The sequence below is a fragment of the Salmo trutta genome, chromosome 8, assembly GCF_901001165.1.
Source record: "Salmo trutta chromosome 8, fSalTru1.1, whole genome shotgun sequence".
In the NCBI taxonomy this organism is placed as follows: domain Eukaryota; kingdom Metazoa; phylum Chordata; class Actinopteri; order Salmoniformes; family Salmonidae; genus Salmo; species Salmo trutta.
The window spans coordinates 10,967,103-10,989,644 of NC_042964.1; the positions used below are offsets into that span (position 1 = coordinate 10,967,103).

Sequence of the window (22,542 nt, forward strand, 5' to 3'; positions counted from 1 at the left end):
ATAAGGATTTTTAAGCCTTGAGACAATTGAGACATGAATTGTGTATGTGTGCCAGTCAGAGCGTGAATGGGCAATACAAAATATGTAAGTGTATGGTACTAGGTGCCAGGAGCACCGGTTTGAGTGTGTCAAGAACTGCAACACTGCTGGGTTTTTCACACTCAACAGTTTCCTGTGTGTATCAACAATGGTCCACCATCCAAAGGACATCCAGCCAACTTGACACAACTGTGGGAAGCTTTGGAGTCAACTTGGGCCAGCATCCCTGTGGAACGCTTTTGACACCTTGTATAGTCCATGCCCCAATGAATTCAGGCTGTTCTTTACCTTGGGGCAAGTTAGTGGTCCGGTCCAATGTGCAAATGTTGACATATAAACATCATCATTGAGTTTATAAGGCCTATAATGGGTTACATAGTCTCAAATAATATTGTGGTTGATCATACAGTCATATGAAACAGGGATAACTGTCCTTGTCATTACTGTAGTGTAGATAGGGGAGGGGGCACCTTTGCCGTGTGCTGCTATGTGGAAACAGTGTTGGTCCTTCTGTGGTAGCTTCCCTGCCCCGTGGTAGGTGCTTGTTGCTCCGCTGCTTCCTAAAGTCAACTCCCCCACCAAACACCACCCATGCATCCCCCACCCCATGTATCCCCCATCTCATGCATCCCCCATTCCATTTATCAGGACAACAGGTAGCCTAGCGGGTTAGAGCTTTGGGCCAGTAACCGAAGGTTGCTGGATCGAATCCCAGAGCTGACAAGTTACAAATCTGTCATTCTGCCCCTGAACAAGGCAGTTAACCCACTGTTACCCGGTAAGCCATCATTGTAAATAAGAATTTGATCTTAACTGACTTGCCTAGTTAAATAAAGAATGTATCCCATGCTACCCAGCGCTGACTCATTGCTTGTGCAGGAAGGATGCAGTTGTTTTTGTGGCCAAGTGGCTGAGACAGGCCTAATGCTACATTTACAATATGAAAGCAAACTCAGAAGATGGGGGGGGGGGGGGGTGACAATAAAAACAGTATTTCCTCTGTGCAGTGTCTAATCAAATAAACCTCTCCCACAGATCAGACCTGTGCTGGCCTGCACTTCAATCACCTTGCCTACTCTGTTGATGACATGGCCTTGACAGGCAAAACCACACATCAGCTATGGTGACAAACGGCCATTGTTTAAAAGTTTATACACTTCATAGGAGTACTGACAACTAATGCATGGTCGGCTTGGCCATTTCTTTTGTCCATGCATGACAATCTGGCACACCCCTCAGGAAGTCTTTGGAGACATGAAGGCTGTTTAGAGAAATATAGATTTTCCATATAGGAATGTGAAGCCAAGAGAATGTGGGTAGCAGGGTGGGGTTGAACACAAAGGACGTTTTACACTACAGTGAAGCTGTGTGCAATGTTTTGCTTATGTGCCAATGGAATTAAGTTCATTGCCAGTTTCAATGGACTCAATAGCAAATAGCTTATGGCATCATGGCTTGTAATGTCACAGAATTGTTTGGTAAAACATCTCATGAAGTTATGTGAAACAAAAATAAAACAATTGAAAAAGTTAGCAGTGTCTTATTGAAATCTGAACTTTATTTCACCCATACAAAATAAAAAGAATGTTAAAGTTTACATACAGCGTCAAGTTTAACTGCCTACCTTTAAACATTTCATATCAAGACAGACAGACATTAAAACAATCTAAAAAGAGAGAAAGAACAACACGTAATACAAAGGCAAATTTTATTCCAAGTGGGGAGAGGAGGGTACGATATCTTGAAAACAAATTATAGGTGAGGAGGAAGGGGAGGGGTTTAACAACTTTAAAAACAAAGTTATGCTTCAGGAGCGTCACAGTATCTTTCAGATAAGAATAGCCAGCAGAGACACTGTCTTCAAGAGATGGTTTAGGGGGGGGGGGGGGTTACAAAACAACATATTTCATGTCATACCTCCAAAGTAGTGACTTGTCACCCAAATTTCAAATGAACAAACAAGAACATCCAATTGGAGTTGTAAACATTAGCATAATTACATGTGAATATGGTTGAAGTAAGCTAACGGTCAAGGTCTTCATGAGGATAAATTATCATAAAAAGTTGAATTAAAAAGGGGAAAAAATGCATTGACAAGAATTCATAACCTTTCGTAAAATACATCTCCTTACCCATTTGTTGAGGGCCTATGTAGCCTAACAATGAAACTAGTTGGCAAGGATGACCTGCCACTCTGCCAAATTCATGATAATCCTCACAGACAATAATCTCATCTCCTTTTTCTATAGGCAAGTGCTGATCACTTTTAAAATATGACTTACTGCTGCTCTGAAATCATCAAGTAGGTGTCTGTGTGTACAGTATTCTATGAGGCTATGTTAGGCTGCACAGGTGTAACTGTTTGTGGATCTCAACCGAACTTGAGCAGACATTGAAAACGGAAATGGAGTGATATGTTCTTTGAACACCAATGTCGTAAACAGAAAACACAGAGAGAGAATAACCAAAGTGCAAACTACAATGGGGGACTTAATAATCAAACCTGTCCTTGGGCTAGGCCAGAGCCTTTCGACGCATCAACTGTTATTTTTTTTGTAGTCCAAATATAACGACCACCTGTCTTAAAAAAAACAACCTGGTTCAAATTTTCTCCACAATAAAATAAGAAAAAAAATTATAATTAAAACATAATATACAACCGATTACTCTCGTCTTCAGCGGTGGTGGCTGTCATGTCTACGAGCCTTACTGACAGTTGTAGACTTTTCCTGAACAATGAGCTGCATGTGAGCGTTTCCCCAGACCCACCTCTTTGTCAATGCAGCCAAACAAGAGAACAACTTATGAGAAAATGAAAGGTAAAAGAGTGGGGGGAGCTAAGAGTCATAGTCTTCATCGTCGTCGTCGTCGTCTTTGTGCGGCATGGATGGGGGAGGCGGGGGTGCGGTGCCCATCAGCGAGGGGTGGGGGGCAAAGGAGCCCAGGGACATGGCCAGGCCCCCGTGTGCGGTGCCCATGTGGAGGTACTGAGGTGGTATGGTGTCTGGGCTGTGTCACACAACAGAGAGAAGAGTCATGTCCTGGACGTGGAAAACATTGTTGAAACGTTTTGGAAATGAGAAGTAATCATTGAACTTTTATCAACAGATTTTTGCTCTACTGGACACCACCCAGAAAAATAAATATCTGCTTCCCTTCAGTGTGTGCGGTCGCGTGTGTGCGTATTTCAAGATTTTATTGTCACGTGCACTAGTACAGTGAAATGCCTTTCTTGCTTGCTCTTTCCCAACAACACAGTAATCAATATCAGTAGCACAAAAAGGTGAACAAAAACACAAGTGAAATAGAAATAATAACAACACGAGAAAGTAAGTAAGCTATATACAGGGTCAGTCCCAAAACCATATTTACAATTTACAAGGATACTGGAGTGGCAGGCAGTGCGTGTTTACCTGTGGAATCGGGATTGCGGCTGCAGGTTTGTGCTTGACTGAGAACCGTCCTCCTCATCCCCATCTGTCTCGCTGTCCTCAGAGTCATCCTGTTCCCGTGGCAACAAAAAGCTAAATAAGCCTCTGAAATCCACACGCTCTTCCGTCTCAAAACTCTTCCCCATCACACCTGATATAACTTAAATTGGCCACCTAGCCAAACTAACTAACATTTCCCCCAATACAAGGTTACTGTTACCGAAGGTAAGGTTGTGTTTAGTGACTGCCAAATTAAAGGTCAACACCGACCTCTTGCTCCGACTCTGTGTCTGATAGCTTCTTGTCTTTGCCCTTGGAGCGGGCTCCTCCGTTCTTGCGGCCTGACCCCGGCTTTCGACCTCTGCAGGACACCAAGTAAGAACACAAAGTTAAGATTTCATAATTCACATTTTCCATTGACCAAAACTTTAGGGGGCAATCAGTCGTATCTATCCAAGTCAACAGTGGGTATCATTCAGTGTCCGTTACCTGCGTGCAGCTTTTTCCCCCCCCTCTGCGTGGTTCTCCTCTCCCTCGCCCTGCATGTCTGGTACTGCTGCTACCAGGTCCTTCAGGAAGTCAAACTGCTGCTCCAGCTCAATGCACTGTTTTCTGCACACAGACACACATTGTTTAAAACATGACTTTCCCAGACATCCAAAAGCACTGATAGGCAAGAATGCTGACCATTACGATCTGTAGTACTACCAACTTTTGTGACCAACACAGATAACTGAATAAATGACTTACAAGTGTGACGTTGTCATTGTTTTTGCGTTCCGGGACTGGGTGACTTGACAGGCTTTCGTCAGGAGAGACTCCAGGAACAGCTCCAGAGCTCGTGCTGGTGGTTGAATTAAGAAAAGGGAAAAGTAGCCACTAGCCGACGGGACCAGGCAGCCATGTTTTCTTGTCTTCAATAAGTCAAATTACAGTTAGATATTTCACAACTACTCAAGAGTGAACACTAGACTGTTACTAGGCCAACAAACCCTCAAAACAGTGAGTCAAATGAATTTCATTCAAACGACACAACACAATCACACACAATTACCCTATAAGCTAAATCTCCATATTGTCATTGGCAAATAAACACATTTTGAAATGCAGTTACTTGAAACTTGCAATGAAATACGGCCAGGTGAAGCTCTCAGGCCTGATAAGGATACATATGATGACAGGAACTGCGGCAGCCACTTTGCCTATCTCTTCATCAGTCTGCATAATCTTCTTAATCCTGGCCTGTAATAGGAATGGGAAAACATCAGTGAAAGAGTGCTTTAAAGATTCTACTGCTATTAAGTATTTGCATGATTGCAGACTGTACTAATTGATCAATCAACCAACCACACATGAACAGCACACTGACCGCAGTTAGATGACAAGGAAACTAGGCTACAGACAGCAATGGCTGAATGTGCAACGCATAGGCCTAACCCAGGGTTTCCCAAACTCTGTGCACGTTTTGGTTTTTGTCCTAGCACTACCCAGCCAATTCAAATAATCATCAAGCTTTGATCATTTGAATCGGCTGTGTAGAGTTTGGGCAAAAAACAAAACATGCACCCCTTGGGGTCCCAAGGACCGAGTTTGCGAAATGCTGGCCTATCTGAAACACCTGAGGATTTAGGTAATGAGCAGAAGTCATGCAGAGCGTAACATGATGACGATCTTGATAGGTAGCTAATAATACCACACTCGAACTGGGAGCTAGTTTGTTATGGTGACGATTATATCATCTACAGGTCTATTTCTTTTGAAGATGTACCTGTTATTCTCCTACCAAGTTCACCTAGCTAGAGACCACCATGCACCTGCTTGGTTTCAGCCCTGTCTGTTTTGGCTCATCTCACATCTCAATACAGGGAGGAGGTCATCTACAAAGCCATCTAGCTACCTCACTCCCTCTACTGCACCTGCTGTCTTGACCTCTGAATGCTGAGCTATGAAAAAGCCAACTGACATTTACTCCTGAGGTGCTGACCTGTGATTCTTATTTGACTCTGCTGGTCATCTATGAACGTTTGAACATCTTGAAGAACGATCTGGCATTAGTGGCCATTTACTTTTATCATCTTTACCTGGCACAGCCAGAAGAGGACCAGCCACCCCCCAGAGCCTGGTTTCTCTCTAGGTTCCAGCCTTTCTAGGGAGTGTTTCCTTAGCCACCGTGATTCTAAAACTGCATTGCTTGCCCTCTGGGGTTTTAGGCTCGGTTTCTGTATAAGCACTTTGTGACAACTGCTGATGTAAAAAGGGCTTTATTAATAAATGTTCATTGATTGACTGAGTGAGTAGCGGCAGCAGGTATCATAACATTCATAGGGGGACTGGTTTTCTGACCACTTAGCCATTATACTAGCTAGCAACATCCTCTTATTTTCCATACAAGACGTGTCACTTATTTTGATGCAAATCCCTACCTAACATGGTAATACTGATTTTGGTCAATAATTAATCCAGGTCTCTCAGCACAGATGGCAAGCTTGCAAATAACAATGACCACGCTAGACAGCAATGCATTTTTAATGGCCACCCTCCCCTAAATAGTGGCTGGCTAACTCGTTACCACATTAGATAGATAACATATCGAACGATACAGCTCTAGCTAGCTAGTTATTAAGTAACTAGTTAGTTTTGTCTTCTTGTATTGCAAACTAGCTAGCAACCAAGCCCAAATCCCATTCATGGGTGCACTGTTTAAGCTAACGTTAGCAAGCTACTTAGCAAACGCGTTGGCAGTCCCAGCTCATATTTAGCTAGATCATTACCGTTAGCTAACTGCTTAGCAAGCAAAGTATCAACTTACCGGAGGGAATCTGGCGTTATATTTCTTCTTTTTGCTGGGCATTATTGAGTATCCGTTCCAGTTAACTTAAAACAATCTCCAATGGTGTGTTATTATATGTCCCTCCAACACGCACCTAAGTGGGTACCTATCGTTAGCTACTAGCTAGCCTAGCACGTAGCAACGTCGTCTTCTCGAGATGTTCCGCAGGGTCTCACGTTCCGTAGGATTCTCGCCTAAGCCTGCACACTGTCTGGTCTGGTCTGGTCAAATAGACAGCACACGGGTTTGAAATAATAAACAAACACAGATTGATTATTATCAAAGGACTCCCGTGTTGAGGTAAAATGCAACATTGCAAGCTATACGTGACAAAACGATAAAAGTGCATGATACAAATGTAATGTGGCACTATATTGGATCACTCCTTCCGTGCGGCAGGATACACCCCGAGTAAGAATTTCAGGTTAGTCTGGTGTACCGGGTAGTGCTGCGGCTGACACCCTTAAATAACTGTCGGCGCACTACTTCCATCTCTTCATTTTCTCGGCTCTTTCCAGCGGGGATTCGTTTGGTAAGAGCTCTATGTTAGTGTATAAGCGTATAAGTAATACCCGCAGTTAGCTAGCCTCTCCATCAAGGTGCTCTGCTGTCCCCCCCACTCGGTTTAGTTTGTGCTATCTCGTTTGGTTTTCGTCCTTGTTTTTATTACTAACCTGGGCGATACTCGGTTTTGTATATCCAGTATTGTGATGCTGAGGGTTTGTCTTAGTTGTCTGTCCACCAGAACCCTCCTGGTCATAGCCCTCGGGTTCGGGTACCGCGCCTACCCCACTAGATCCGGAGACTGCATGTTTCATTTCGGCGGGCTTGCAGTTCTCCCTGAGAATGAACTAGGTGTCATGAGGCGCAGTCGTCTAGACTCATGTGTGTTACATAGCACTATATTGGATCACTCCAACATGGTATTATTTAGCGCGGCAGGATACATTCCCAGTAAGATGCTTCAGTCCAAACACCAACTGGCTTCAGTCCAAACACACCTTCCCCCGTCAGCCCTCAAATTAAGTGAACACTTCTGATAACATATCATGCGGTATGATGACGAGTTGACACTTGTAGGGCAAGGTGCGAGGGAAGAAGGAATGAATTTTAAATGGTCGACCTTGGCTTAAAGTTAGTCCAACGAATGTGTTTTCATTAATCATGGAACCACCGGTAGCTGTGTGTGTGCTTTTATATGCGCTCTGTCAATTTTGATTGCGGATGCGTTGTCATCTAGCCATGATATGAAATGCAGACATCGAATACTAGCCATCCGACGATATCGGGAAAAATCGAAAATTACAACGTCTAAGTGTGATGTCTGCTAAATGTAATGTAAATGATGTCAGGGAAAGTTGTATGCCCTAGCTAGCATTTCCTAAAGCTAAACGAACAAAAAACGTCATTACGTGTTTGTGCTGTCGTGCATTAGTAGCACAATTTTGAACTTTAGATTTGTTTTTACTTAATTGTATGGTGACTTGATGTTGGTTTTAAGTTTTGGCGGACGTAATCTTCGAATCGAATTATGGGGCGTTTTAGGCCCTGGAGTGAATAGAATCTTACACTCTTATCACAAACGAGGGCTGAGGGGCCAACGTCACTTGCTTGGCCAATTGTTTGGACCGGTGGAAAAGATTGCAGCGAGGATTCCCACAAGGGCATAAGGCAAGGGTAAGTGGAGGGTTTGTCTTTTCCGCATTTGAAATGCAGCCAGAATTTCAGGTTAGTACCAGGTAGTACTGCGGCTGACCCTCTTCCTTTTCTTGGCTCATTCCAGAGAATTTGCATGGTAAGAGCTCTGCTAGTGTAAAAGTGCAGAAGTATACCCGCAGCTATTCAATATCTTGGAACAGCTAGCTAGTCTCTCCATCAGGGTGCTCTGCTGTCCCCCCACTCGGAATGGCTTGTGCCATCTAGTTTGTGTTTTGTCCTTGTTTTTATTACTTGTGACAGTGTACCAACCTGGGCGCTACTCGGTTTCGTCTACCAGTATTGCGGCACTGAGGGTTTGTCTTAGTTGTCTGACTTGTCTGTCCCCAGAACCCTCCCGGTAATAGCCTTCGGCTTTGGGGACTGTGCCTACCCCGCAAGATAGGGAGACTGTTTGTTTTGCTCTGGCGGGCTTGCAGTTCTCCCTTGAGTGAACTAGGTGATGCGAGGTGCACCACGTTTCATCTCTCACAGGGTGCAGCCATGTTGCCTAGACTCTTGTGTGTTCCACGGTGAACGAGCTATGCAAAGTAGCAAGCTTAACGAGAGGTGACCATTGCAGGGCTAAGCACAGTTATAAACACACTTTCCTGAAGTCCTGCCAACCAGCACCTCCACGTATAAAGCAAGAAATAAGCTATAAACGTGTTTGAGGTAGAATGCCCTGCCCCTTTATGGTCAGGCAGTTTACACTGTTGGCTTAGCTTTCCACAACGAAAAGCTTCTCATTGCCTTCAGATAATGAGACTAGGCTGATACTGCAGATGCCATTCTATACTATAGACAGTAATATTAGCCCGGCCATAGTGAGTTTACTTTTTTTTTTTTACGTAGTTGCTGGGTTGATAGTTTTTGTTGCTGTTTTACAGTAATGTTTCCCTTGGAAACTCACATCTCCGCACTATTACACTAAGGGTTTCAGTGTGTAGCTGTGTTTACTATAGTTCTGTTGCACTACTTTACAGTACAGACTGTAAATATCCCTTAATTGGAAACTTTTTTTAAATTTATTTTTTTATTTCACCTTTATTTAACCAGGTAAACTAGTTGAGAACAAGTTCTCATTTACAACTGCGACCTGGCCAAGATAAAGCAAAGCAGTGCGGCAGAAACAGTTACATGGAATAAACAAGCGTACAGTCTAACACAATTGGGGGGAAAAAGAAAGTCTATATACAGTGTGTGCAAATGGCATGAGGAGGTATGGCAATAAATAGGCCATAGTAGCAAAGTAATTACAATTTAGCAGATTAACACTGAAGTGATAGATGAGCAGATGATGGTGTGTAAGTAGTGATACTGGTGTGCAAGAGAGGCAAAGTAAATTAAAAACAATATGAGGATGAGGTAGTTAGATTGGGTGGGCTATTTACAGATGAACTATGTACAGCTGCAGCGATCGGTTAGCTGCTCAGATAGCTGATGTTTAAAGTTAGTCTCCAGCTTCAGCGATTTTTGCAATTCGTTCTAGTCACTGGCAGCAGAGAACTGGAAGGAAAGGCGGCCATAGGAGGTGTTGGCTTTGGGGATGACCAGTGCTGTTCACCTAATACCTTTTTTCAACTATTGGTTAGAGCCTGTAAGTAAGCATTTCACTTTAAGGTCTACACCTGTTGTATTTGGGGCACGTGACAAATAAACTTTGATTTGAAAATAGCTGGGCAGCAACTAGGGTTGCACATTTTGGGGAATATTCAGAGGTGGAAACTTTATGTGGGGATATATGGGAATTAATACTATAAATGTAGATGGTTTTTTTGCATTGGATTTAAACTCGGCAACAAAGTCCTCTCACTGTCAACTGCATTTATTTTCAGGACTTAACCTTTGTAAATATTTGCATGAACATAAGATTCAACAACTGTGACATAAACTGAACAAGTTCCACAGACATGTAACTAACAGAAATGGAATAATGTGTCCTTGAACAAAGGGGGGTTCAAAATCAAAAGTAAGTCAGTATCTGGTGTGGCCACCAGCTGCATTAAGCACTGCATTGTATCTCCTCCTCATGGACTGCACCAGATTTGCCAGTTTTTGCTGTGAGATGTTACCCCACTCTTCCACCAAGGCACCTGCAAGTTCCCGGACATTTCTGGGGGGAATAGCCCTAGCCCTCACCCTCCGATCCAACAGGTCCCAGATATGCTCAATGGGATTGAGATCCTGGCTCTTCGCTGGCCATGGCAGGACAGTGACATTCCTGTCTTGAAGGAAATCACGCACAGAACAAGCAGTATGGCAGGTGGCATTGTCATGCTGGAGGATCATGTCAGGATGAGCCTGCAGGAAGGGTACCACATGAGGGAGGAGAATGTCTTCCCTGTAACGCACAGCGTTGAGATTGCCTGCAATGACAACAAGCTCATTCTGATGATGCTGTGACACACCTCCCCCAGACCATGACGGACCCTCCACCTCCAAATCGATCCCGCTCCAGAGTACAGGCCTCGGTGTAACGCTCATTCCTTTGACAATAAATGCGAATCTGACCATCACCCCTGGTGAGACAAAACCACGACTCGTCAGTGAAGAGCACTTTTTGCCAGTCCTGTCTGGTCCAGCGACGGTGGGTTTGCCCATAGGCGACGTTGTTGCCGGCGATGTCTGATGAGGACCTGCCATACAACAGGCCTACAAGCCCTCAGTCCATTTTCTCTCAGCCTATTGTGGACAGTCTGAGCACTGATGGAAGGATTGTGTGTTCCTGGTGTAACTCGGGCAGTTGTTGTTGCCATCCTGTATCTGTCCCGCAGGTGTGATGTTCAGCTGTGCCAATCCTGTGCAGGTGTTTCACGTGGTCTGCCACTGCGAGGACGATCAGCTGTCCGTCCTGTCTCCCTGTAGCGCTGTATTCGGCGTCTCACAGTACGGATATTGCAGTCCTCATGCCTCCTTGCAGCATGCCTAAGGCACATTCACGCAGATGAGCAGGGAGGGACCCTGGGCATCTTTCTTTTGGTATTTTTCAGAGTCCGTAGAAAGGCCTCTTTAGTGTCCTAAGTTTTCATAACTGTGACCTTAATTGCCTACCGTCTGTAAACTGCTAGTGTCTTAACGACCGTTCCACAGGTGGATGTTCATTAATTGTTTATGGTTCATTGAACAAGCATGGGAAACAGTATTTAAACCCTTTACAATGAAGATCTGTAAAGTTATTTGGATTTTTACGAATTCTTTGAAAGACAGGGTCCTGAAAAGGGGCGTTCCTTTTTTTGCTGAGTTTATGTAACATATCATATGGAGACAAACAAACCTTTTACCTTAATCATTTGCCATGTCTACTTAAGTCCTTCCAATAGAAAAAAACAAAACAATTTAGTTACAAATTGACTCTTCACATGGGATGATTTCACAGAACAACAAAAGGGAACATTGAATGATCCAAAATGTAATGCATCGCATGCCCAAAAACATTTTTCAACATCTGTGAAATGATAGTCTAGAAACTAAAGCTTTGGTTGTCTTCCTCTCAGGATTCCATGTCTTCTCCCTGGACCACCCCAATGTCCATCTCTTGAACGTCAGACTCTGAAGCCTCATCTTCACTGTCACTTTCCAATCTTGTTGATGGCTCGTTGTCAGGCTCAAAAAGCCTCAGATTGCACGATCCACTAAAAAGCATGCTTTGGTGTGTGTTCCCAAACAAGGACCAGTTGCGCTTTGAGGCGGCTGATGTTGGTGGGATTGGAGGATATTGGAGGCAACAAGGGAAAGTGCCTCAGATCCACAAAGTCCCTTCCACCAGGTGGCTGATGAGATATGTTGGCACGACTGCCATATTGCATCTCCATCCCAAAGCCCTGGCTTGGAAGTGTACTTTGCCAGACTGCCAAGAACCTTGCCCTCATCCAGGTCAAGGTGGCGAGACACGGTAGTGTTGACACCATAGGCCTTGTTGATCTCTGCACCAGACAGGATGCTCTCGCTAACATACTTGGGGTCCAACATGTACGCTGCGGTGTGTATGGGCTTCAGGCAGAAGTCTTCACGCTTTTTGATGTATTTCAGAACTGCAGTTTCCTCTGTTTGGAGCAACAGTGAAGTGGGCAGGGCAGTACGGATTTCTTCTCTTACATCTGCAAGCAGAGTCTAAACATCAGACAGGGTAGCATTGTCTCCCTCAATCTGTGAAATGGCTACTGCTATAGGTTTCAGGCTGCTTAGCACTCTCTCCCAAAATGCATCATCCAGGAAGATCCTCTTGATGGGGCTGTGCATATCGGCAGACTGATATGGCCATTTCTTAGAGAGACTCCTTCCCCGCCAGGAGACTGTCAAACATGATGACAACACCACCCCAATGGGTGTTGCTGGGCAGCTTCAATGTGGTGCTCTTATTCATCTCACATTGCTTGGTGATGTAGATTGCTGCCATAAATTGAAGACCCTTCACATATCTAACCATTTCCTTGGCTCTCTTGTAGAGTATCCATTGTTTTGAGTGCCATGCTGTCTTTGAGGTAGAGGTCGACCGATTAATCGGAATGGCCGACCTAATTAGGGCCGATTTCAAGTTTTCATAACAATCGGAAATCGGTATTTTTGGATGCCGGTTTGGCCGTTTAACAATTTTTTTAAATTATTATTTATTTTTTTAGAGACTTATTTAACTAGGCAAGTCAGTTAAGAACACATTCTTATTTTCAATGACTGCCTAGGAACGGTGGGTTAACTGCCTTGTTAAGGGGCAGAACGACAGATTTTTTTTTACCTTGTCAGCTCAGGAATTCAATCTTGCAACTTTACGGTTAACTAGTCCAACGCTCTAACCACCTGCTTTACATTGCACTTCACGAGGAGCCTGCCTGTTACGCGAATGCAGTAAGAAGCCAAGGTAAGTTGCTAGCTAGCATTAAACTTATCTTATAAAAAACAATCAATCAATCATCACTAGTTAACTACACATGGTTGATATTACTAGTTTATCTAGCCTGTCCTACGTTGCATATAATCGCTTAGGTACACGTTGCTCCAACCATAAACATCAATGCCTTTATTAAAATCAATACACAGAAGTATATATTTTTAAACCTGCATATTTAGCTAAAAGAAATCCAGGTTAGCAAGCAATATTAACCAGGTGAAATTGTCATTTTGCGTTCATTGCACGCAGTCAGGGTATATGCAACAGTTTGGGCCGCTTGGCTCGTTGCGAACTAATTTGCCAGAATTTTACGTAATTATGACATAACATTGAAGGTTGTGCAATGTAACAGGAATAACGTTTTGTTTTCGAGAGTTTCCGGATTCGACCATATTAATGACCTAATGCTCGTGTTTCTGTGTGTTATGTTATAATTAAGTCTATTTGATAGAGCAGTCTGATTTGAGCGATGGTAGGCAGCAGCAGGCTCGTAAGCATTCATTCAAAATAGCACTTTTGGCCGTTTTGCCAGCGGCCCTTCGCAATGCATTGCGCTGTTTATGGCTTCAAGCCTATCAACTCCCAAGATTAGGCTGGTGTAACCGATGTGAAATGGCTAGCTAGTTAGCCGGGTGCGCGCTAATAGCGTTTCAAATGTCACTCGCTCTGAGACTTGGAGTAGTTTCCCTTGCTCTACATGGGTAATGCTGCTTCGAGGGTGGCTTTTATCGATGTGTTCCTGGTTCAAGCCCTGGTAGGAGCGAGGAGAGGGACGGAAGCTATACTGTTACACTGGCAATACTAAAGTGCCTATAAGAACATCCAATAGTCAAAGGTATATGAAATACAAATCGTATAGAGAGAAATAGTCCTATAATTCCTATAATAACTACAACCTAAAACTTCTTACCTGGGAATATTGAAGACTCATGTTAAAAGGAACCACCAGCTTTCATATGTTCTCATGTTCTGAGCAAGGAACTTAAACGTTAGCTTTTTTTACATGGCACATATTGCACTTTTACTTTCTTCTCCAACACTTTGTTTTTGCGTTAATTAAACCAAATTGAACATGTTTCATTATTTGAGGCTAAATTGATTTTATTGATGTATTAAGTTAAAATAAGTTCATTCAGTATTGTTGTAATTGTCATTATTACAAACAAAAAAAATGGCCGATTTAATGCGTAGCGGCTTTTTTGGCCCTCCAATAATCCGTATCGGCATTGGGAAAAAAATCATAATCGGTCGACCTCTACTTTGAGGAGTAGATTCAATTCATGAGCAGCACAGCCAATGGGTGTGATGTGAGGGTAGGACTCCTCCACTTTAGACCAAGCAGCCTTCATGTTCACAGCATTGTCTGTCACCAGTGCAAATACCTTCTGGTGTCCAAGGTCATTGACTGCCTTCAGCTCATCTGCAGTGTAGAGACCGGTGTGTCTGCTCTTGTAGAATACTGGTTGAGGGGTGGAGATGATGCAGTTAATTATTCCTTGTCCACAAACATTCGACCACCCATCAGACGATTGCAATAGTCTGCTTTCTGTATGATTTGCTTGACCTTCACTTGAACTCTGCATCCACCAAATGAGTAGATAAAGCATGTCTGGTTGGAGGTGTGTGTGCTGGGCGAAGAACATTCAGAAATATCTTCCAATACATATTGCCTGTGAGCATCAGAGGTGAACCAGTTGCATACACAGCTTGAGCAAGACGTTCATCGGCGTTTGACTACGTTCCTCCATTGAGTAAAAAAAAACATCTGATTCCAGGAGGAGCATGAGCTGTTGCTATCGATAAGGTGTCTGATTAATCATTTTCACCTCGAACAGAAATGGAGTGGCTTTTGTCAAGAGGTTGCTTGTTGTAAGCACTGAGGGAACTTTATGCACTTGGCCAAATGATTTTGGATCTTTGTTGCATTCTTCACATGATTTGGCACAGTATTTGCAAATGTACACAGCTTTTCCCTCTCCATTAGCTGCAGTGGAATGTCTCCACACATCAGATGGTGGCAGTTTCCTGTTAAGATTATAGGGAAAAAAATAGAAAAACCCTAAATACAATTCCATGTACAGATAAATAGTTAAGCAGTTAGATTAAACAACTCCTTTGTAAGATAAGATAAATGTTTAAAAATGAAACCTGTATGGGAACAGGTGAATTAACACTCCTCAGTTAGCAGGCTCAAGCAAGCTAAAACTCACATGGTAGCAGAAACTAACTAGTAGAAAGTGTTAACAAGTTAGAAATGATTTAACACTTTGCTGTAGGCTACTATTTACTAGTTAACAAAAAATCATGTATGTCATATAAAATATATTCACCCCACCCAGTATTGTAATCAAAACTTACCAGAAAGCATGTAGTCCTTGGCTCAGTGTAGTAGTGTGGGCTCAATTGCATCTCATTAGTGTGCAAGATCTTGAGAATCAGCTGTACATGTGATGGAAGAATGCACTGTGCATGCAGAGGGTTACAATTCCTATGAATTGAGGATAGTTTAACCAAAATATGCCACAAGACCTATAATTTCCTTGTGTATCCCACACAAGAAAGGTTAACTTTTTTTTTAATGAATTTTTGCCCGGGAATTTAGGAAATTAACTTCCCACGGAAAAATTCCGGAAAGTTTTTTTTTTTTTACCCTTTGCAACCCTAGCAGCAACGCTCCCCATCCAACCTGACGGAGTTTGCAGAGAATAATGGGAGAAACTCCCCAAATACAGGTGTGCCAAGCTTGTAGTGTCATACCCAAGAAGACTCGATGCTGTAAACGCTGCCAAAGGTGCTTTAACAAAGTACTGAGGAAACGGACTGAATACTTATGTAAATGCCTATTTCATTTTTTTATTTTCATGAATTAGCAACAAAAAAAAGACCTGTTTTTGCTTTGTCATTATGGGGTATTATGTGTAGATTGGAGGGGGGGGATTGAATCAATTTTAGAGTAAGGCTGTAATGTAACAAAATGTGGAAAAAGTCAAGGGGTCTGAATACTTTCCTAAGGCACTGTAGCTGGGTTTACTGTAGTTTTGTTACATTAGTTTACAGTACAGACAATATCTATCCTAGTTTCCCTTAGAAACTGGCGTAACAGCTAGATTCCACTGCTGGTCTTGTGCAGTGTGTAGCTGGGGTTGCCATTGTTTTGTTACACTGCAGGGTATGTCATCCTCCCACAGAGAGAAACTACCATTTCCAGTGGGGGTTTTTTTTCTTGAGAAATGCCAGGCAGGGAAGGGTGACACTGTAGTCACCCTGAGGTGCTAGCATTGGCAGCTTCTCACAGGCCCAAAAGCCAAACAGAGGCAAGTGGAGTCCACATGGGCACTGAATACAGTGATAGAAGGCTACGACCTCCGATGCTGGCCACCGCTGTAGTTCTGGTTTTCTAGTGTTAATGCCCTCCTAGTTGAGTGTTTCAGAAGGAGTTCAGATTACCTACATCCAGATCCCTCATTCTGGCCAAGGGTTCTGTCTGACAGACACGTTAACCGGTCAATGCAGTTGTCCACACTCGCTGTTGCGGGTGAACTAGGCTTTTCCCCCAGTGTGTTGTGCCTTGCTAGGGCAATGGACACTTTTCAGACGCAGGCAATACGAAAGCTTTATCAGGCAACTATGGTGAGAGTGTTGGGCAAGGGCCTATCCAACTGGATTCTCACATTGCATGGTGGACACTGTTACTGCAGCATTTTGGCCGTCTTGCCGGCCTTTGCCTTTTGCTGTGGTGGCACATTCTACTGTAGGAGTTAACTGCCTTACCTGGATGTTTGGATAGTCTGCCCCATCAGCGAACAGGCCACAACAGACACAAGGACCCTCTTGACACACATTTGTGTTATGGGACTCACCCTCAACGAGAAGAGTCACCTGATCCCCTCACGGAAGGTGATCTACCTCAGGATGTCCATAGACTCGACTCTCATGAGGGCACATCTCCCTTAGGCGAGAGTAACAAAATTGGTGGCTTCACTGTTGGTTCCACTGGGCATTCTCCATCAGGCCACTCAAGCGATGGTTCAACTCCCGCGGGCGGCCTCCAAAACAACACAGACACCGTCAACTGTTTGATTAGTGATTGTTTGAGGACCTCATCCAAGTGGCTATCCTGCTCCTTCCTGGTAAAGGGTGTGAGCCTGACCCGAGTCCACTGCAGAGAGCTGGTGTGCACTGAAGCCTCTGACAGGTTGAGGTGCGTTGTTCAGAGGCAGTTGGACGCTGGAGCTCAGGGTGGTTTGCCTAGCTCTTCAACAATTCCAGCCCTACCTGGTAGGACAGCATTTCTTAATCCAATGGTTCGGGAGCTCTTGCCGTGGGCTCAGACCCGTTCGGCATTGCTCAAAGGAGCACACATCCCAGGGTTCTTGAACAATGCAGCAGACATGCTCTTGAGAGATGCTGCTTTACGCTTTCCAATGGTTCGGCCTCTCAGGGACCCCATGGCAGCTGCCCTTAAGGCCCGACGTTCTCTTCAGGCTGGGGGGCCACTGGCATCCGGACCTGACGCTTCGGGCTTGGCCTCAGAGGTGTTAGTGGACCAGTCTTGGCCTTCAGGACAATGTGGTGAACACGCTGCAGAGCGCCATGGTTTCTTCCACCAATGCGTCAAATGAAATGTGGTGGGGCATATTCTGTACCTGGTTTGAGAGCAATATGTGCAAACGGTTTTCAGTCACTGCTTGATCTGGGCCGAGCGGAATCATTTAGTGTATTTAGCCGTCATGATGAAGGCCAAGTGGGACCTGTGGCTGGCTACCCATTGCTCTCCAAATTTTATGAAGGGAGTTCGACGTCAGTGTCCAAACTGGAACGTTGACGTGGTGCTGTCAGCACTTGCTTAGTCGCCCTTGAGCCCCTAGAGTCGATGACTTTGAAGCACCTATCCATGAAGAGGGCATTCCTGTTGGCTATTACCTCCACTAAGAGGGTGAGTAAACTTCATGCCTTTTCAGTGAGCACTGAAGGCATTTCAGAATTAGTCCAGACGAGGAATTTCACCCTCCGTCTTAACCCCTCATTCTTGTCGAAGGTCCTGTTTGACAGACGTGAACCGGCCCTAACATTTGTCAAATGCTCCTCCCGCGGCTTCTGCTGTAGTGGTGCATTCTACTAGCGGACTAGCTACATCGTGGGCACTGCTGCAAGGAGTTCCCCTCAATGACGTGCGCTTTAGCCAGTTGGGCATCATCTAGCACCTTTTTCTAGTTACTATCGAATCAATGTTGCCCTGTGCTTGGTGTTGCCTCCATTTCCCTGAGTGGGGACAGAGGGACATAGCAACTATGACTGCCCTGAGCTCAGTCCTACGGGACTTTGTTCTCTGTCTGACCCTTATCTAGTTCACCGATTTGAATCTGGTATTGTGATACCATATTGGAGTGATCCAATATAGTGCTACATAACGAAGGTTATGTATGTAACTATGGTTATTTGAGCTATTGGATCACTCAAATCCTCTGTCTGATCTACAGTGCTTCAAAGGACACAAGGTGGAAGTAGTTTGGCGTTGGGTCAGCACATTTAAGGGGGTCAGCCGCAGCACTACATGGGACTAATCGGAAATTATTACGCAATGTATCCTGCCGCGCGGAAGGATACCATATTGGAGTTATCCACATGATCCACACAAGTGGTTACACGCATTACACGAGTGATCCACATAAATGGTTAAATACGTAACCTTCGTTATTTTTCGAATAAATTCAGCAAAAAAAGAAACGTCCCCTTTTCATGACCCTGTCTTTCAAAGATCATTTGTAAAAATCCAAATAACTTCACAGATCTTCATTGTAAAGGGTTTAAACACCGTTTCCCATGCTTGTTGGTCATTCCCTGTGGCTCAGTTGGTAGAGCATGGTGTGTGCAACGCCAGGGTTGTGGGTTCGATTCTCACGGGGGACCAGTACAAATTTTTTATAAATGCATGAAATGTATGCATTCACTACTGTAAGTCGCTCTGGATAAGAGCGTCTGCTAAATGACTAAAATGTAAATGTAAAATGTTGTTCAATGAACCATAAACAATTAATGAACACGCACCTGTGGAACGGCTGTTAAGACACTAACGGCTTACAGACTGTAGGCAATTAAGGTCACAGTTATGAAAAATTTGGACACTAAAGAGGCCTTTCTACTGACTCTGAAAAACACCAAAGGAAAGATGCCCAGGGTCCCTGCTCATCTGCGTGAACGTGCCATGGGCATGCTGCAAGGAGGCGTGAGAACTACAGATGTGTCTAGGGCAACAAATTGCAATGTCTGTACTGTGAGATGCTTAAGATAGGGAGACAGGACAGACAGCTGATCATCCTCGCAATGGCAGACCACGTGTAACAACACCTGCACAGGATCGGTACATCTGAACATCACACCTGCGGGACAGGTACAGGATGGCAACAACTACCCGAGTTACACCAGGAAAGCACAATCTCTCCATCAGTGCTCAGACTGTACGCGAGAGGCTGGACTGACGGCTTGTAGGCCTGTTGTAAGGCAGGTCCTCACCAGACATCACCGGCAAGAACGTCGCCTATGGGCACAAACCCACCGTCGCTGGACCAAAAAGTGCTCTTCAATGACGAGTCGCGGTTGTGTCACCAGGGGTGATGGTCGGATTTGCTTTTATCGTCGAAGGAATGAGCGTTACACCGAGACCTGTACTCTGGAGAGGGATGGATTTGGAGGTGAAGGGTCCGTCATGGTCTGGGGCGGTGTGTCACAGCATCATCGGACTGAGCTTGTTGTCATTGCAGGCAATCTCAACGCTGTGCGTTACAGGGAAGACATTCTCCCTCGTGGTACCCTTCCTGCAGGCTCATCCTGACATGGTCCTCCAGCATGACAATGCCACCTGCCATACTGCTTGTTCTGTGCGTGATTTCCTGCAAGATAGGAATGTCACTGTTCTGCCATGGCCAGCGAAGAGCCCGGATCTCAATCCCATTGAGCATGTCTGGGACCTGTTGGATCGGAGGGTGAGGGCTAGGGCCATTCCGCCCCAAGAAATGTCCGGGAACTTGTAGGTGCCTTGGTGGAAGAGTGGGGTAACATCTCACAGCAAGAACTGGCAAATCTGGTGCAGTTCATGAGGAGATGCACTGCAGTACTTCATGCAGCTGGTGGCCACACTTGTTCAGGGACACATTATTTCATTTCTGTTAGTCACATGTCTGTGGAACTTGTTCAGTTTGTCACAGTTGTTGAATCTTGTGATGTTCATACAAATATTTACACATGTTAAGTTTGTTGAAAATAAACGCAGTTGACAGTGAGAGGACTTTTTTGCTTAGATACCGTTCGCTAGGCTACATGCTATTTTGTATACGGGGTGTTTTCAAAGTTTTGCTAGCTACATTGAAATCATGGAGGCTTGAGCAGGCTTAAACATTGCTAGCTGGCCAGCTACCTTAGTACAGAAACATTTCATTACCATACTTTAAGTTGCTCTGTTCATACAAGTAAAATGTAAATATTTATCCATGCTAATGAGCTAGCTAGCTGTTTAACAAAGCTAGGCAAAAACAGCTTCCATCTTTTGGTTGTACGAGCTCATTGTGGGCTTTCCATGCTCTTTGTTGTATGCTTGTTTGGGATGAGTGCAAAGGCAGTGTTCTCATGAACAAGGTTTTATAACTTTTCCTACTCAAACTAACATCCATGCTTATCTACAGGAAAATTGTGCACCCATTTGACCATTGCTGAGAACCCACCCCACGAACCCCTTGTTGAGATTCCACCATGGAGGATGTTCAGGTGGAGGAAGATGTCCCAAAGGAGGGTGCAGAGGTGGAGAACCCAGAGCCATTATCTGCAGAGAGCTATGCAGCAGAATCCATGGCTGCAGACACAGACCCCTGGATCATATTTGACTCTCGCAAAACGCCTGCAGCTGAGTTTGACGGCTGGCTGGAGACCAACAGGCCATCCCAGGTGGGGCGTTTCGGGGACGAGGAGAGTGGTAAAGGACCTGTGGGGTGGATCGCTGTGTTGGGCCCGGGCCACTGCCCTGCCACAGGGGATGTCATTGGACTCCAGGCGAGCTGGGAGAGGCTGCTGACCAGCGGGAGAACCATCACCTTCCAGACTGTGAAGGAACTGGCACTGAACCACGGGGTGCTCACCGGCAAGTGGCTGATGCACCTGGACTCAGGCTTCAAGGTGGACCATGCCTGGGAGTGTGTGGCCAGAGCAGCCCTGGAAGGGAAGATCTTCCAGACCAAGGTGAGCCCGCGTGACCCCAAGTCTGACCGTAAGCACGTCATCTGTTCCTATAACAAGGACTTCACAGACGAGAATGAGGTGATGAGGCTGGATGCAGTCATCCGGGCAACGGGGGTCAAGTGCTCGCTGTCCTTCAAGCCGGATGTTTACACTTACCTGGGTATTTACCGCAACAACCGCTGGAATCTCTGCCCCACCATCTACGAGAGCAAGTACGACCTGGAGTGTGTGCCCCGGCGTTCCCACATCGTCAACAAAGTCACCAATCTGGAGGTCACCTAGGAAAGGAGAGTGGGAGGATAGTTTGCTATTGCTAAACAAGCACTTAATGTTGGACACATGCCATGAGTCAGGCTATGTTGTACAGTACTGTACTTCTGACTTGGGTTCAGTTAATTCCCCGAAGTATGGGGTTTAATATTTTTGAGTTCTTCCTATGTCTCGAAGCAGACTTGTTCATTGTGCTGAAATTAATTTCAGATTTCTTGCCATAGTTCATTGCAGGGTGCTTCAAGATTCAGATTATATTGTCTACCATACAAGCAAAAATGTTTTACTACTTCAACAAAAATGTTGTAAATCAAGTCTTTTAATTGACTTATTCGGTAGTGCAGCTGCCATCCACAACTCTGAAACCAGAGCTTGTCACTGGTCATGCAGTGACTGAATACATGCATGTTTTGTTGTGATTCTGTACCTTTTTAACATTTACAAAGGTTGCTGTACTACAAAGATGTCACGGTATCTGTAATAAAAATGTCTTACCATTTTCATATGTTTTGTACTCAATGTTATCAATTACAACAATTGCCAAATAAATTTATTTTAAACGTTCTCTGTTGTATTGTCAGTTATCAGGATCGGTGGGTCCCCCATGGGACGGTTGAGCTAATGTATGTTAATGCGATTAGCATGAGATTGTAAGTAACGAGAATTTCCCAGGACATAGACATATCTGATTGTCAGAAAGCTGAAATTCTTGTTAATCTAACTGCACTGTCCAATTTACAGTAGCTATTACACCATGCTATTGTTTGAGGAGAGTGCACAGTTATGAACTTAACGTTAATAATAAACCAATTGGGCAGTCTTGATACAAAGTTTAACAAATGCAATGGTTCATTGGATCAGTCTAAAACTGCACATACACTGCTGCCATCTTGTGGCAAATCTAAATTGCTCCTGGGCTGGAATAATACATGACCTTTCTCTTGCATTTCAAACATGATACAAATAAAAAACCAATGTTTTTTTTTTGTACCAACTTACAAGAGCTGTGTTGTTCACATTTCCACATACTTCAAAGTGTTTCCTTTCAAATGGTATCAAGAATATGCATATCCTTGCTACAGGCAGTTAGATTTGGGTATGTCATTTTAGGCGAGAATTAAAAAAAAAAAAAGGGGCGGCTCCTTGAGAATTATTTATAC

At 44.3% G+C, this 22,542-nt stretch overlaps 2 protein-coding genes across 4 annotated transcripts; one reads left to right on the forward strand and one right to left on the reverse strand.

Annotated features, from left to right (window-relative positions):
- Positions 1 to 1,575: 1,575 nt before the first annotated feature.
- LOC115198164 (dr1-associated corepressor) lies at positions 1,576 to 6,605 on the reverse strand. Its single transcript, XM_029759910.1, has 7 exons — positions 6,280 to 6,605; positions 4,640 to 4,712; positions 4,221 to 4,314; positions 3,960 to 4,082; positions 3,741 to 3,831; positions 3,453 to 3,541; positions 1,576 to 3,048 (listed from the first exon to the last, which is right to left on the reverse strand). Exons 1-7 carry the CDS (start codon positions 6,319 to 6,321, stop codon positions 2,877 to 2,879), a joined length of 684 nt encoding a protein of 227 aa, XP_029615770.1. The 5' UTR covers positions 6,322 to 6,605; the 3' UTR covers positions 1,576 to 2,876.
- Positions 6,606 to 6,767: 162 nt separating this feature from the next.
- c8h11orf68 (chromosome 8 C11orf68 homolog) lies at positions 6,768 to 21,946 on the forward strand. Of its 3 annotated transcripts, none has more exons than XM_029759907.1 (2): positions 6,768 to 6,832; positions 20,563 to 21,946. In XM_029759907.1, exon 2 carries the CDS (start codon positions 20,630 to 20,632, stop codon positions 21,392 to 21,394), a length of 765 nt encoding a protein of 254 aa, XP_029615767.1. In that variant the 5' UTR covers positions 6,768 to 6,832; positions 20,563 to 20,629; the 3' UTR covers positions 21,395 to 21,946. The 3 variants fall into 3 exon arrangements, with proteins under 3 accessions (XP_029615767.1, XP_029615768.1, XP_029615769.1); XM_029759908.1 differs by lacking the exon at positions 6,768 to 6,832 and adding an exon at positions 6,845 to 7,977; XM_029759909.1 differs by lacking the exon at positions 6,768 to 6,832 and adding an exon at positions 9,543 to 9,595.
- The last annotated feature ends 596 nt before the right edge of the window (positions 21,947 to 22,542 follow it).